The sequence below is a fragment of the Pongo pygmaeus genome, chromosome 2 (assembly GCF_028885625.2).
Source record: "Pongo pygmaeus isolate AG05252 chromosome 2, NHGRI_mPonPyg2-v2.0_pri, whole genome shotgun sequence".
NCBI classification, from domain to species: domain Eukaryota; kingdom Metazoa; phylum Chordata; class Mammalia; order Primates; family Hominidae; genus Pongo; species Pongo pygmaeus.
This window is the reverse complement of record NC_085930.1, coordinates 82,378,353-82,393,188: the sequence shown is the minus strand read 5'-3', so window position 1 is coordinate 82,393,188 and position 14,836 is coordinate 82,378,353. Positions and strand designations below refer to the sequence as shown.

At 40.3% G+C, this 14,836-nt stretch overlaps 1 protein-coding gene across 21 annotated transcripts in view; it reads right to left on the bottom strand.

Moving 5' to 3' along the window:
* The window catches only part of FOXP1 (forkhead box P1), a 536,483-nt gene that overhangs the window by 71,546 nt on the left and 450,101 nt on the right, over positions 1-14,836 (bottom strand). For all 21 annotated transcript variants that reach the window (XM_054479501.2, XM_054479493.2, XM_054479503.2 and 18 more), the window contains one exon: positions 12,990-13,194. In XM_054479501.2, coding sequence (XP_054335476.1) covers positions 12,990-13,194 — 205 coding nt within the window. The remainder of the gene's footprint in view (positions 1-12,989; positions 13,195-14,836) is intronic.

Below are 14,836 nucleotides of genomic sequence, written 5' to 3'. Positions count from 1 at the left end.
ACTGAAACCTGGATTTTCCTAAGTAATGGTAATCCAGATCACTTATCCGTCACTTTGAACTTTAGTAGAATGCCACACCATAAGGATACCAGGTGGGGATGTTGTAGGGCAGTGGTTCTCAGAGTACGAGTCTGGAACTTGTAAAAGATGCAAATATGGGGCCCCCCCCCCAATTTACTGAATCAGAAACACTAAGGGTGGGGCCCAGTAGTCGGGTACTTTAGCCATTCCCCCAGGGGCATTCTGAGGCAAGCTAAAGATTGAGATGTACCTGTAGCAGAAACTTAAATTTTCTCATGGTTTGGAGCAGCTACAGGTATTGACAACAGCTAACCAGGTTCTCTTACAGCAGTGCTCCCCAACCTTTTTGGCACCAGGGACTGGTTTCACGGAAGACAATTTTTCCAGGAACTGGGGGGCAGCGGATGGTTTTGGGATGATTCAAGAACATAATATTTATCATGCTTTATTTCTATTATTATTACATTGTAACATATAATGAAATAATTTTACAACTCACCATAATGTAGAATCAGTTGGGAGCCCTGAGCTTATTTTCCTATAGACAGTCCCATGTGAGGGTAATGGGAGACAGTGACAGATCATCAGGCATTAGATTCTCATAAGGAGCACACAACCTAGATTCCTTGCATGTGCGGTTCACAATAGAATTCACGCTCCTGTGAGAATCTAATGCCTTGCTGATCTGATAGGAGGCAAAGCTCAGGTGGTAATGTGAGCGACGGGGAGCAGCTGTAAATACAGATGGAACTTCACTCACTCACGTGCCTCACCTCCTGCCGTGTGCCCTAATTCCTAACAGACCATAGACCAGTACCAGTCTGTGAACTGGGGTTTGGGGACCCCTGTCTTACAGCACCTGTGGCGAAAGAGTGGCAAGTATAGAAGTACTCTTAATGGGTTCTTGACTTTTGACATCTCATTAGTTCACTTTCTTCTGAACATTTCATGTAGTCTCTGCAATACAATTTAGTGCCTGCTATATGCCAGGCTGGCTTGTGCTGGGTGATGGGGACGTGGCAATGGACAAGAGAGTTAAAACCTTTCCTTTACAGCATTCATTGTGTTAGAAAATCTCATGTGAGGCAGATGTAGGGGGAACATACACACACTATGATGTTCCACTAGTGCTCGTTTTTATTTTTTATTTTTTTGAGACAGAGTCTTGCTCTGTCACCCAGGCTGGAGTGCAGTGGTGTGATCTCGGCTCACTGCAACCTCTACCTCCCAGGTTCAAGTGATTCTCGTGCCTCAGTCTCCTGAGTAGCTGGGATTATAGGCATGCACCATCATGCTCAGCTAATTTTTATATTTTTTGTAGAGACAGGGTCTCACTATATTGCCCAGGCTGGTCTTAAACTCCTGGCCTCAAGTGATCCACCCGCCTCGGCCTCCCAAAGTGTTGGGATTGTAGGCATCAGCCACCACACCTGGCCCATTTTTAACAAGTCATGCCCTGTGTCACGTTTTGTATAAACTTCTATCACCATAGTTATTAAGAATATACTGACTTTCAAGTGTCTGTTTCTATGTTTCTTTTTCTGATTAGCCATGAGCTCCTGAAGGGGAAGAACTACATTGTGGTCATCTTTTAATTCTCAGAATCTACAGAGTTATTATATAATAAATGTTCAATACATGTGGTATGAATGAATAAATAGCTTTAATAATATAATTAACAATAAGTTAATATTTATTGAGGACCTACTATGTGCTCAGCAACTAAAACATATATTAACTCATTTAATCCTTACAATTTGATCTAAGACGAGGTAAGGGCTGGTAGCATACCCGATTCAGGGGTGGGAAACTGAGGCACACCAAGCTCAAGTAACTTAAGTAGAGCAGCCTGCATTCTTCAGTCCAGTCTTTGAAGTTAAACTGGGTTAACTGGGTTAAACCCTTCTCTACCTTTAATTCAGCAGATTTTATTAAACACCTACTTTGTGATAATCATCTTGGGTTCCGATAGGAGGCTAAACACCACCAAACAGCACAGTGGCCTGACATGAAACCGGTATGGTCCATAACACAGCCAAATATCTTCTATGTCTGTCTCTGCCTCAGGGCCTTTGCTTCTGATGTGCCCTTAGATTGGAGGGGGTCTTCCCTTTCTTATTCACGTTTGTTCCAGGGTCACCTACAGGCTTTGCCAGACCAACTTACCCCAACAGTAACCTCAGCCCCACAAATAATACTTACTCCCTTTCCTACTTTTTCTGTTTCCAGAACTTAACCGTTCTTGTGTAAATGATTTGTTTGTCCTATTTCCCTTCTACTGCAGTGCCAGCTGCCTGAGGACAGGCTGTGGAGCTCATAGCTACATTCCCACACTAGGACCACACCTGGCTTGTGGTTAGAGCTTGGTAAGTTTGGTTGAATGGATATACCTTGGAAGTGTCCTGTGACTTCTGTCCCACTTAGGAACACATTTTTTCTTGCACTTTGGACAACTTCCCATTTATCCTTGTTGAGTTTCTTTTTATTTCTGTCTGTACAGTCCTCTAATTTATTCAAACGCCACTGGATTATTCCAGCTCTTGGTGTCAATTTTTTTCTAATTAAAGTAAACTGCCATTTTTCTCTCACACTGATCTTTAACACGAGACATCTTGTTCTTGTCATAAATCTGACTCATATGGAAAAATGTAAGTTGAATATAGGGGCTCATACGTACCACAATGTTTCTATCAATATTTCAGACATGAAAGTAGAGTTACAGACATAGATAACTGCCTGATTCTCGGGTCTCCGGTCATGATTTCGGTGGAGTGTTCGCTTTTTGGATGTATGACCCAGAATTCCACTGATTACTAAAATGACTCCTTTGAAAGCAAATATCACATCATTTGCACAAACGCTTCAGGTTTCTCTTTCCTTCTGCCACAGTACATCTTCAAACACTCAACATTCACAGCCAAGATGTAAAATACACAATACACAAAAGTTCCTTCAAAGACATATCTCAAAGTACTGTAAAAAAAAAAGCAATGGAGAGAAAGAGAGAGATCAGCCTGCCATTAGACTGATTTCCTTGACGACTATAAAAGGAATGAAATTTGAAGGTCATAAAAGTCTGTCTATTTGTTTAGGGAAGTCTTACAGGTAGTATAAATATCATCAGCTACAGTTGCTATGGGGTCTGTTTGTTTACCAAACAAGAACACAAATAGTTACACAAAAGCAGAACAAGGCTTGGGTATATAAATGGAGAAGGCTTTTTGCCTCCTGGTGAATTTTCCAAAGTGTCTTTTTAAAAAATCCCTATTTTTCACCCTGTGCACTGGGAAATCTCTGTTTTCTTGATTCTTTGCACTTCTCACACCTCCAGCCAATGTTTTACTCTCAGATTTCTGAGGCAGACAATGATTTTCTTTTTTCTTTCCCTTCTTTCATTTTAAGACTTAGAAACCACAAATATTAGGCCAGCAATCCAAACTGGACAACCAAAATAGTTTTCACAATGGAAAATGCTAAACAAAAAAAACCAAAAAAGAGGTGGGGAAGAGAGAGCAAGAACAACAAAACCCACTAATTTCTAGAAGAATCCTAGTACAAGCATGCAGTCCTTATGTTAACACACAACCACCCAGCCAGAAAGGTCCATGTGGATGTGTGTTTTTAACTGACTTTCTATGAACCAAGTGTGTTTCATGCACTAGAATTGTACCTCCTGAGTTAACCATGTGCTTCAAAAAATAAAGGGGGAGGAAAGGAAGCCAGCAAGGCTATTTTCACGTCTCTTCTTGGTTGAGAGACTACATGTGAGTGTGTGTGCGTCATAACTCAGATCTACAATAAAACAAACTGCACAACAGGGGCTGCATGAGTGGAGGCCTGCTCTTCACACTACATTGACCGCAGTACCCGCCCGGCGCAGCCCCGATGCCTTCCTGTGAATGGGACAGATTGCCATATGGACGAAGACACTGAACAAGCTGTACAACTCTTGGCGACATGTGCCCGGGGGGATTGTCCCATATTACCACCACCTGGGCTGTGGCAATTGTGCTCTGTCTGTGCAGTGGCACGGAGGAGCCCAACAGGATGTTATTTTAGAGTACACACAAAAAGGAAAATTACAGTTAAGAGAATTCTCTGGCTAGCGTATCTGTTGCTCAATTCCCGAAATAGTTTCCCAAAGGAACGGTTATCTTCTTTATTCACACAGACAGAAGTGACAAGCTGGAACACATATTAACAATTTCCCTTTGTGAGCTTCCACTATTGTTTTAATGAGGAGAATATAGTTTATAATATACTTAGGCCTTGACTGATTACAAAGGGTTATGGAATAAAGAACTTTAGGAATGCTGTACATATGTAACGCACTCATTTGCATTGCCCCAGTGAGCCAGTCGGCAGAGAGGTAGCTCCCTCGGAAAGACCTATGGAGCCAGGCTACGGGGTAACACTGGTGCGAACATAGCAATAAAACAGAATAACCGTGCAAAAAAAATCTTTGCAAATCTTGAAAAGGAACATGACATCCGCTTAAGTCTCCAGCATAGGTCCCCCCTTCATCTGGCTCCAGTATTGGCTTAAGAGCATAAGACTCCCAGCTGTCATTTATTATAAGAATAGGACTCTTCCAAGCCACTTTTCCTTTCACAGGGAAGGCCCTTGACTTCCCTTTGCACTTTTGGTTGGTTTCAATATCCATCAAAGAAAATCTTCTGTCTAATTTAAGTGGTGAAGGTGTGCAATTCAACAACAACTTTTTATAGGTAAAAGAGTAAAACCAAGTACCATGGACAATACCATGAGAGTTTCCAAAAGGGTGGTTCTCATTCTTCTCCTGCCACATGCTTTCCCTCACATCCTTGGTGTGGAATAAATGTTAAGGAAAGCTAAGACACATTTGGGAGGAGGGGACACAGGCCTTTCCACTCAGGCGCAAATACTTGCAAAATGCCTGGGTGCCAACAAAGGAATTTGGCAGAGAACCTGTATCAGCAGTAGCGGCACATCAAAAAAGAATGTCTACCTTACAAGGTGAAAGAAATGGGGGGTCCAAAGATGGTTTTGGGTGGGAAATCTGGCACATTAGACATGGAATAGCCTGTGGCTGAGATTCATATTATACAACATCCTAATAAAAAAATTCAAATCAACCAAATTTAAGAGTAACTCAGAAAATGAACATCACTCTCCAGACCCATGATGTCATTTTATTGGAAAGCATTTATCATTTAAACACAATAAATAGAAAGAGATTTATAGAGTCTAATGATGCTGTGTTATGGTAAAAGGCACTTTATTGAGGTAAGGCACAACAGCTGTTAGAGAATAACGGCTGAGGTTTTTTGTTTAATCACCCCACAAAGTGAACAGTCAAAAAAAAAAAAAACAACAACCCATAAACCCTTCCCTTACGGCATGCCAATATTTTAAAGATTTTCTCCCGGTGCCCTCCCTGCATGTGTGAATGACAGGCGGTGATACAGCACCATGCCACATGGCCCTGAGAGAATCCTTTCAAGAGTGATTGGTTTTAAGCAATCAGACACATCACAGTTCTTCAAAGCATGATGGCTGCCAAACACCAGGCAGCATGTTTAGGGTACAAAATGCTGACTCACCCCCACGGTGCTTCTGTCTGACCTCAGCAGGAACAGTTTTTGCCCTAAGTAGGTTACCTCCCCGACAGATAGACATGGGACAGGTGATGCTGCCAAGAGTCTGCTTTGGAGCAAAAATAAGTACCTGTATCTTAGGCCTCTGCAGTTAGCCACACCTGGTCCTCTTTCTGGTCCCCTACACCTTACAAGACATGCCCAGCATGCTCTCTACATTCTCCACTGTGCATCACTGGTTTCTAACCTCGTGACTTCCCTGCCAGCAAAAAGATGAGGTGGGTGCAAAGGAAACTGGCAACAGGGATTTTCTTGGGGGCTTCTTCTAAATTACTGCTGAAAAGATAGGTCTGGCCCCAAGCTACAACCAGTGGAGGCTACCATCTGGACTTGATACGAAACTTAACCCACTCTGTAGTCTAATTCTCATCAAAAGTCTGGGCTGTAGTGAAGGTGGTCTGGGGAGCAGCCCACCGGGGAGCCACCAGAATCTGGCAGTCACTGCAAGTCCCTGAGGGTCAGGGAAATCTCAGGTCTAGTCCCTGCATGGTCACTAACTAGCTATGTGACGTGTGCAAGTGATAACATCATTCTGGGCCCCAGCTGCACCCTCTGTACAAAGGGGAGAATACCCCATAAGGTTACTATGAAGATTAAATAGGAAAATCAAAAAATGAAAATAAAAAATAAAAAATAGGAAAATCAGTATAGTATCAAGCCCTATGTCAAGTCTGTTGAGCATTGTGGCTGGCACACAGTAAGAGTTACATAAATGTTAGCTGCATTCTCATCACCACCATCACATGTCAGGTCCTTTCATCCTTGACAAGAGCAAAACAGAACCTTAAAGTTGTATCTCTTGCCTGTGATCACAGAGCCAAGGAGTGGGTCTCAAGTCAAGGTCTCGTGGTAGCTCCTAAGGAAAGGAAGCAAATGGGGTCTGGTCCTTTCAGTCATATGATTTCTACTCTGTTGGCTCACATAAGAATGGCTAGTTTTGAGGACTGAACCTGTCTGGTGGCTCTCCGGTGGGCTGCTCCCCAGACCACCTTAACTACAGCCCAGACTTTTGATGAGAACCTGTCTGGGATGTGAATCAAGTGTCTGGAGAAAAGTCCTGTTCTTTCCAAGTGTCAAAACCTCAGTGATAAACACACAGCTTCCATTGCTTCTCAAACTTGAACATGTATTCCAAACCCCTGAGGCTCTTGTTACAATGCAGATCCTGATGCAGGTCTGGGGCAGGGCCAGAGACTGAGTTTCTAACAAGCTTCCAGGTCACAGCAGAGCTGCTGGTCTGCAGCCTCTGAGTAGCAAGACTCAAGGGTATGTAGGGCAAATGCAAATTCCTGCACCCCATCTTAGACCAAGAAAGTCCAGGTTTCAGGAGAAAGGCCTGGGAAGCTGTGTGTTTAACAAATAACCTATGAAAATATCATCAGGGAATCTGAGAAACACCAGGCTAATGGTGAAGGTCAGGAGTCAGCAACTGTTTCTGTAAATGGTCAGATAGTAAATATTTCAGTTTTTGTAGCCTATATGGTTTCTGCTGCCACTACTCAAGCTTGCCATTGTAGTGTCAAAGTAGCCATAGACAATATGTAAATGAGTGTGACTGTGTCCCAATAAAACTTTATTTACAAAAGGAAGCAGTGGGCTGGATTTTGCAGGCTGACCATAATTTGCCAAGCTCTGTTACAGTGTTATAGATTGTTTAAATGCCTTGACTCATGTTGGCAGGAAGTAGCAGTAACAATTTTGAAGACAATTTGGGGGAATTTGACCACAGGTTCTCCAAAATGCTCTAATGGGAAAGAAAGATTTAAAATAACTAGCTTGCTCAGTACTTCAAATCAAAATAAATACAAATTGTCCTCTGATTTTTGGGGGGAAAAAGAAACTGAAATGAGGAAAAACTCTTCAAAATAATGGGAGCTAGAGTTTACTGCTTAAATTTCAACAGGTCCTACATATCAGTGTGAGAACATGCACCAGTTAAAGGCTTGTGTATCTGGAACAGTTCTGAAAACTAACTTCTAGAATTTTAGCAAGTAAACCAAGAGCACTGACATTTATTCACAAACACAGAATTTAGTTAAAAAAAGAAAAAAAAATGTAACACTAGACATGTACATGTTTCAAAGTTCCTTGCCTTTTGAAAATAACAAGGCCTGTAAACACAAATGTTATTGTTACATAGTCAAATACATGGCAATATGTCAAGAGGCCACAAATCAAAAACAGAGACTGTGTATCAAGTGAAACTGTCTATAAGTACACTAGCCAGGCGGAAACCTTCAGGGGTTATTTGAAGGCAACTGCCAACTGTGGAGTGGAGAAAATGCAAGCGACAGTAATACACAGGGCTCCGTCAATAAATGATGAGAACGACGCAAGGACTATCGTGACTGAACAGAGGGTAGGTTAAACCTCATAGAGTAAAGCGCCCAGTGTGGGTCCCCCGTTTCTAATATGATGCCTCAAAAAAGCAGAGACTGCCCAACCACCATCTGATCAGGGTTTAAGGAAACATCTTTGACCAAATGCTTAAGGACACCTTGGAACAAGTACTTACAACAGCTATGAATCCGAGAAATACTCAAGTAATAAAACATCTAATGATGGTGGCTGAACTGAAAGCAAAAAAGCTGGGATGAGAAAAAAGGGCATATTTCTGATTTGGACTATAGAGGACAGCTGAAATGAAATAAAAAACATATGATGTGTTCATTGAGGAAACACAGGATTTATAAGGCAGGAAAAAAGTGGGGATACGTTATTTTGGATCTGCCTGTGTGCAAATCCCCCATGAGGTTCATTTATGTTCTTTATGTGCTGTTTCAGACCCAAATGATTTACAGCTTGTAAATCCCACCTATCCTGCTTCATGAAAGGCCTAGTAAATATATGACTATACACCATAAAAGAGAAAACTCTGGTATTTTCTTTTAAACGCAGTGATTTGCACACAGTAGATTAACTTAATACGTGTTTTGTCAAATTGAATTTCAATTAAATTTAAAGTATCTTTTAGGGACACTCATTTTATCATAATTTAGTATTCACTTCTAAACTGAATGAAAACTTTTAAGCACTATTTTGCAGACTAAAACACAGATGTGAATTTGGATCTCGGATATGCCACTAACCACCAGTTCTATGACCCTGGGTTAGTTATTTAATTTCTATTATTCGATTTCCTCATCTGTAAAATGGGTATAATCATCCTTACTGCTTCCTGAGTGGTCAGGTGGATAAAGTGAGACATCACTCCCTATGCAAAAGTCTAGCAAGTGCTTGGCACAGAGAAGGAACTGATTAAATGTGAGTTCTTGTCCCTTTCCCTAGTGCACCATAATGTAATGTGATATTTCAAATTTTTAATTCAGGCAATTACTTAAGTAGTAATTGCTATTTGTATTTACATAGCTGCTTTGATCCAAGAAGCTCAAAGGGCTTTACTAAATTTAGCATTTTAATAAATGTTTCATTTGCATTCTGTTGATTCTGTTTACCCACACCAAAACTTGGAATTTTCTAAAGCAAGACAATTAGGGAAACAAGACAGTATCTTCATATGTACAGGTATCCCAGGCCTGAGTTTTGTCTATTTCCCTAAGAAGTCGAGACTCTCTGTCCCTACGGAATAAAATGACAGCAAGAGGCTTGAATGCACCTGCTTCCTCTTGCTGCTCCCCTTTAGCTGCGCCATTGAACTTGATCCCCACCACACTTTTCTCAGGCACTGACAACACAGGCATGTTTATTGCACCAATGAATTTATATATAATCAGCACAATAAACATTATTAAATTGTCGGGAGAAAATCAAAGCACGAAGCATGGTGCCAGTACTGAATTCAAATGATGCTGAATGTCCATGATTACACAGGGACAGGATCTTAACAAGCCTTGATTTGAACGTTGGCATCTGCCTCACAAATCACATGGGCCGCTCCTCCCGTAATAGTGCTGAATATTGATAAATGTCTCTACCCTGCGCAACAGGGAAGTGGGTTTCTATTGGCAATCTTTACCAAAGTGTGTTTTTTCCCTTCTCTACACTCAAGGGTTTACCCTGAATGATTTAATTATAATTTTCCTTGTGTAAGACAAATTAAAGAGGAGAGTAGGAGTGTCGTGCCAAGCACATTATTTATCTCCTTAACAGATTGCAGCTCACCAAACCCCAGAGCTGCTGCTACTGCAGTGGCTGCTCGCAGGAGCCAGCAAAATGCATGGGGGCAAGAGTGGGGGAGAAGGAGTTTTCCAAATGGCATGGAAATACATATGCAACTCAGTTGAGCTCATTAGCCGTCTCACTACTTTGAAAACAACAGTAACTCTCACAACACTACCTTTTTCCAACAAATTTTCCCATCGAGCACCCCCAGATCACGTCAGAAAGAAATCTTAAAGCTGCTAACCCACGATCAAGGTCATGGGGCCAGATGGTTATTCAGTGTGGCAGAGACTCTTCCTTGCCCATCAGAATGGAGGGAAAATAATATTACACAGAAATCAAAGAAGAGCTTGGAAGGACACGTATTTCACAAATGCACTGATGACTAAGAGAGAAAACTTATCCAAGGCAGTGACAAGAAACTCCTGAGACAACTGGCAGATCAGTGTACAGTGAGACCATACCTTTATAGTGACAGCTTTGTGTTGGTATTTAACTGGTTATCACATGTGATTTTTAAAATAAGCCTAATAAGGTAATACTACATAATATGCATTTGAAGTATTTATATGTATACGAAGCTGGCTAACTAATAACTGTTTTTTGTTTTTTTTTTAAATTAAGAGACAGGATCTTGCTTTGTTGCCCAGGCTGGAGTGCAATGGTGTGATCATGGCTCACTGCAGCCTCAAACTCTTGGGCTCAAATGATCCTCCCACCTCAGCCTCTCGAGTAACTGGGACTCCAGGTGCATGCCACCATGCCAGGCTAATTAAAAAAAAAAAAGTTTAATAGAAATTGGGGTCCCTCTATGTTGTCCAGGCTAGTCTTGAACTCCTGGCCTCAAGCAATCCTCCTGCCTCGGCCTCACAAAGTGCTGAGATTACAGACACGAACCACTGTACCAGGCCTAATTGATTTTTTAATTTTCAATTCTATAAGCTTAAACTGAACTATCTTTAACTGAAGGTGCTCATTTGTCTTGTTAGCTACATTCAGTTAAAATGTGCTGACTGGAATTTTTGTTTAATCCAGCCACGTTTAGGAACCTACTAGGTAATATAAACTGAGAGATTCAAGAGATTAAGTAGTGGCATATAATTTCATAGTTGCTTCTTTTTTGCATGTACAATTGGAAAACTCAGCCTGCTTTTACATCCAGATTAAGGCTCATTGGAATCTGATTATTTTCTGATCCATATTCTAATTCTGGTGTGTAGTATGATGAAGATTAAGCACAACTTTTGTGCAGACAAATAAGGACCATAAAAAAAAATTCAAACAAACTTAGTCTCCCGGAATTAGACTGTCTCTTAGATCCATTTACTTTCAAATGTGCCTTAAGACATGAAAAGGGCTATTCTTCTCCCACTTGCCTCCTTGCTAATCTATCACCTGACTGCAGATACATAACCTTTTAGAAAATGAAACTGAGCACAGCGCATCTAAACAAGAAGAGTTTTCTATGTGACAGGAAATCTGTGCAGGCTCCACAACAGCCTGTGAGATTGCAACAAATACCTTAAGTGCATCAGTCGGCGTTTTTCAGTGTATGGCCTCCTGCTCTGCCTATGGATAAAGATGTAATTCAATCGTTCTGCAGCAAATGGATGCATCAACCTTAGGACATCAAAAACAAGTATAGCAAAGGACAATAGCCTAGAACCTTTTCTTTAATGCTAAGTTTTTCTTTCTCAAAAAAAAAAAAAAAAAAGACATTATAAGAGATTGTAAAGCAAGAGCTAAGACTGGGTTCCAGACATACATATCTATCCTCGCCAGAAACAACAGAAGCCACATTTCACCCAATGGCTCCAAAGATTCTCAGTGTCCACCATTCTATTCCTCTATCTATTCTTCAAACTCTTCCAAACCAATATGTTTAATGCATCTCGTAGTTCTTTGGTGTCTGCCTCAGAAATTCCAAAATGATCTTGGAAGGATAGTTGAAAATTTTAGTTAAAACATATATATTATCCTCATCTCTGGTAACCACTCATGGTTTTACACTCAAACATGGTGTGTGTGTGTGTGTTCAGATAATATTTTTCTGGTATAAAGATATACATCTAATTAAACAGTAGGCTTCTTAAATACTCAATATTTTGAGAAATAGATGAAATTACATTTGTAATTGCATAACTGAAATGTATAATTAAATTGTTTTTCACTGAGCCATTTTTATTAAAAAACAAAATACAGAATTTGCTTTCTCCTGAGAGAAATGGCATTTACTGTCACATACTACTTTTACGGTTTCTTTACTTCTGTGTGTGGAAGCTCTGCCTATGAAATATATAGAAAACAGTTTAGAAATAGCAAACAAAAAGTTTTCAATTTTAGGGGCATTGTATTTTCTATTCTTGAAAAGCACTTAAACAGTGGGATTAATGCTTCTGGGTACTAAGAATACAATAACATGAATTAACAGCTTTATTTTCTTAGAACTGCATGCTAACATGACATATTCTGGATCTCTAAAACAAGCTCAGCTTCAAGTAACATTCATGTAAAGCCCAGGGCAATTCAAAAATAAAATGTCTTAACTTCTAAATAGGAATACAGCTGCTGAGACAATACTACACTATATCCCACAATGAAGAGAAAGTGTGCTGTGTCTGTTTATGTGAGTATATACAACAGATCCCCCACCTCCACCAGCCGCCACCACCAATACCTCTTCTGTCTCTCCATCCTCCAAACCTTCACTCAGAATACATACGGGAAAGACCATGTGCTCCAGGGCACAATGATGAAAAACATGGGCGCCCAGCCTTCAAGGGGAGCAATGTAGAGTAACATAAGTTCTATGTTTTCTCAAACCATAATTCAAAATTGCCCACAGCAGACACTACTATTCCCTTAGAAGGCACTTCCAGCCAAGGAATTCAGCTTGTACGGAGTGAGCACTTGGCAGAAGGAGTAGGCCTGGAAGCCTGGAAATCCAACCCATCCAATGAGAAACTACACGACTTCTGCCCGGGTTCCTAAGCTGAGAGTAGATCTACATAAGTGCTAATTCCATGTTGAAAAGGTGAAAATAATTAGATGTTTCACACCCAAACCATACTGAATACATTCCTCAGTAATTATATGCACATTCAAATCACATGGATCCAATTAGGAATCACTGAGATATGGCGAGGCAGGGCCACCCACCCCTCTCATGTTAAAGGCAGTTTTGGACCCATCTCAGTGGCTGGTTCCTACCTTTCCCTTTTGGGAGTGTGGACTGAGAGCTGTCCATTGGTAGAGGCATGTGGGTTCATTATTAAGGAGGTCTTGGAAGGTGCAGAGGAGGAGACACATGTCGTGGTCAGATCCAAACTGCTGTGATTGTTGCCTGTGGTTTCTTCTGCAGTATGAGCACTTGTCACTTCTTTCCAGAGCTGCTGCAGTTCTGTTGGAATCATGCCTGAAACAAACAAATTGGATAATTAAATCAATTAACAGCTAATTCCGTCCTCTTCAAACAGTAATTAAATCAAAGAGTCAGTAAACAAAATCTAGTGTTAGGGGGGTTTTTTGGTGTGTGCAGTTTTTTTTCCCTCCCAACTAAGGCAGATGCAGTAGTAAAAAGCGTGTCCTCCTACTGAGCAACTGAGTGGAAGTTGCCCTCATTGCGCATAAAAGACTCAGGTGAAAATGATTCAAAACACAGTTACTTTGCCACAACAGTATGCCTCTAACCATCCCAAGTGTTATTTCTCAATTTTGATGAAAAGTAGATAGATGTTACCTTAGTTTTAGACACAAAGAAGGGCTCAAAATAAATTTGTTCAACTATACTATTATGACAACATGAACTACAAAATGAATAATTTTTGTGCTTAAGTCTTAAATGATGACAAATAGCTTTGTTATTAAATATAGTTTTTATTAATCACTTTTAGACATAAATTATGAATTCATATCGTCTTCCTGAAATGCTTTTCAACTTTTAACAGTCAAATTGATTATACTATGATTATTTCATTAACACACCTATCTTCCTCATTAATTTTGGTTTCTAGTACCACATGCTTAATTGATGGATGTGTCTACTGAAAAACTGTGTAACTTTTTATACAAGTAACACTATTATTACTGTCATTTCTTAGATCAATAGTAATGAACCATTGCAGAATAAAATGAAAACGTAAAATAAACTTACAGTAATAAAGTTCTCTTGTTTTTTTTAAAGGGGATCAAAATGGACACGGGTTTTAAGGAGTGAATCCAGTATTTTCCCCCAAGAAGAGATACAATCAGTATGCCAATCTCACTATTGTGGGCCTCTTCGTCTTTATCCTGCTGGCATGCCTCTGTAGCCCAGGTTTCCAAATCCCACCTCAATGCATATTCTAGCCCACACATGCACAGAATAAAAATATTCTAGACGACAACAAAAACAACAACAACGACAACAAGCAACGTAACTTCCTTTGGAGGAACACTGAAAAGAAAACATAAACCCTGCACATCCTAAGGCAACACCACATTAGAAGTGGACGTCTGGATTGCAGTTCATTGTTTCAATCAAGTGTAACATAGCCATCCCAGAAAGCCTGCCATTTTCTGACTATATAGCAGCAGCCGAAACAGGCATGTTTCTTACCAAACCTAAGGTATTGAATTAAAAAAGAAGGCTGTGTGCATTATATTCATTTGAAACACATAATAAAAAAATGCCAAGGTCTAAATTTAATTTATTTTTGTCATTTAGAATACAATGGATAGATAATCATCTCAACGTGATCAGCCAAACATCTTTACTTTGCTAAACTGTTAAAGATTTTAATTATGCTAGCATTGGAGAGCACTGGTCTAATGAGGCGATGGACTCCAGAGAATCCGAGTGGTTAAGAACTGTGAAATGAGTCTGATAGGATTTTTTTATATTCACCGTGGATCGTTTGCATATCAAAGAGGAGTAAATTATTGCACAGCAGACCAATAACCTTCCCCGCCTTTCTGAGAGGAGCGTTAACAAAAACAGTTGGTCTCTCCTAACGGTTCTCCACGAAAATGTTCAAATGCTCAAGTATTTGCAATTAATATATATTATAAAGGAGGCT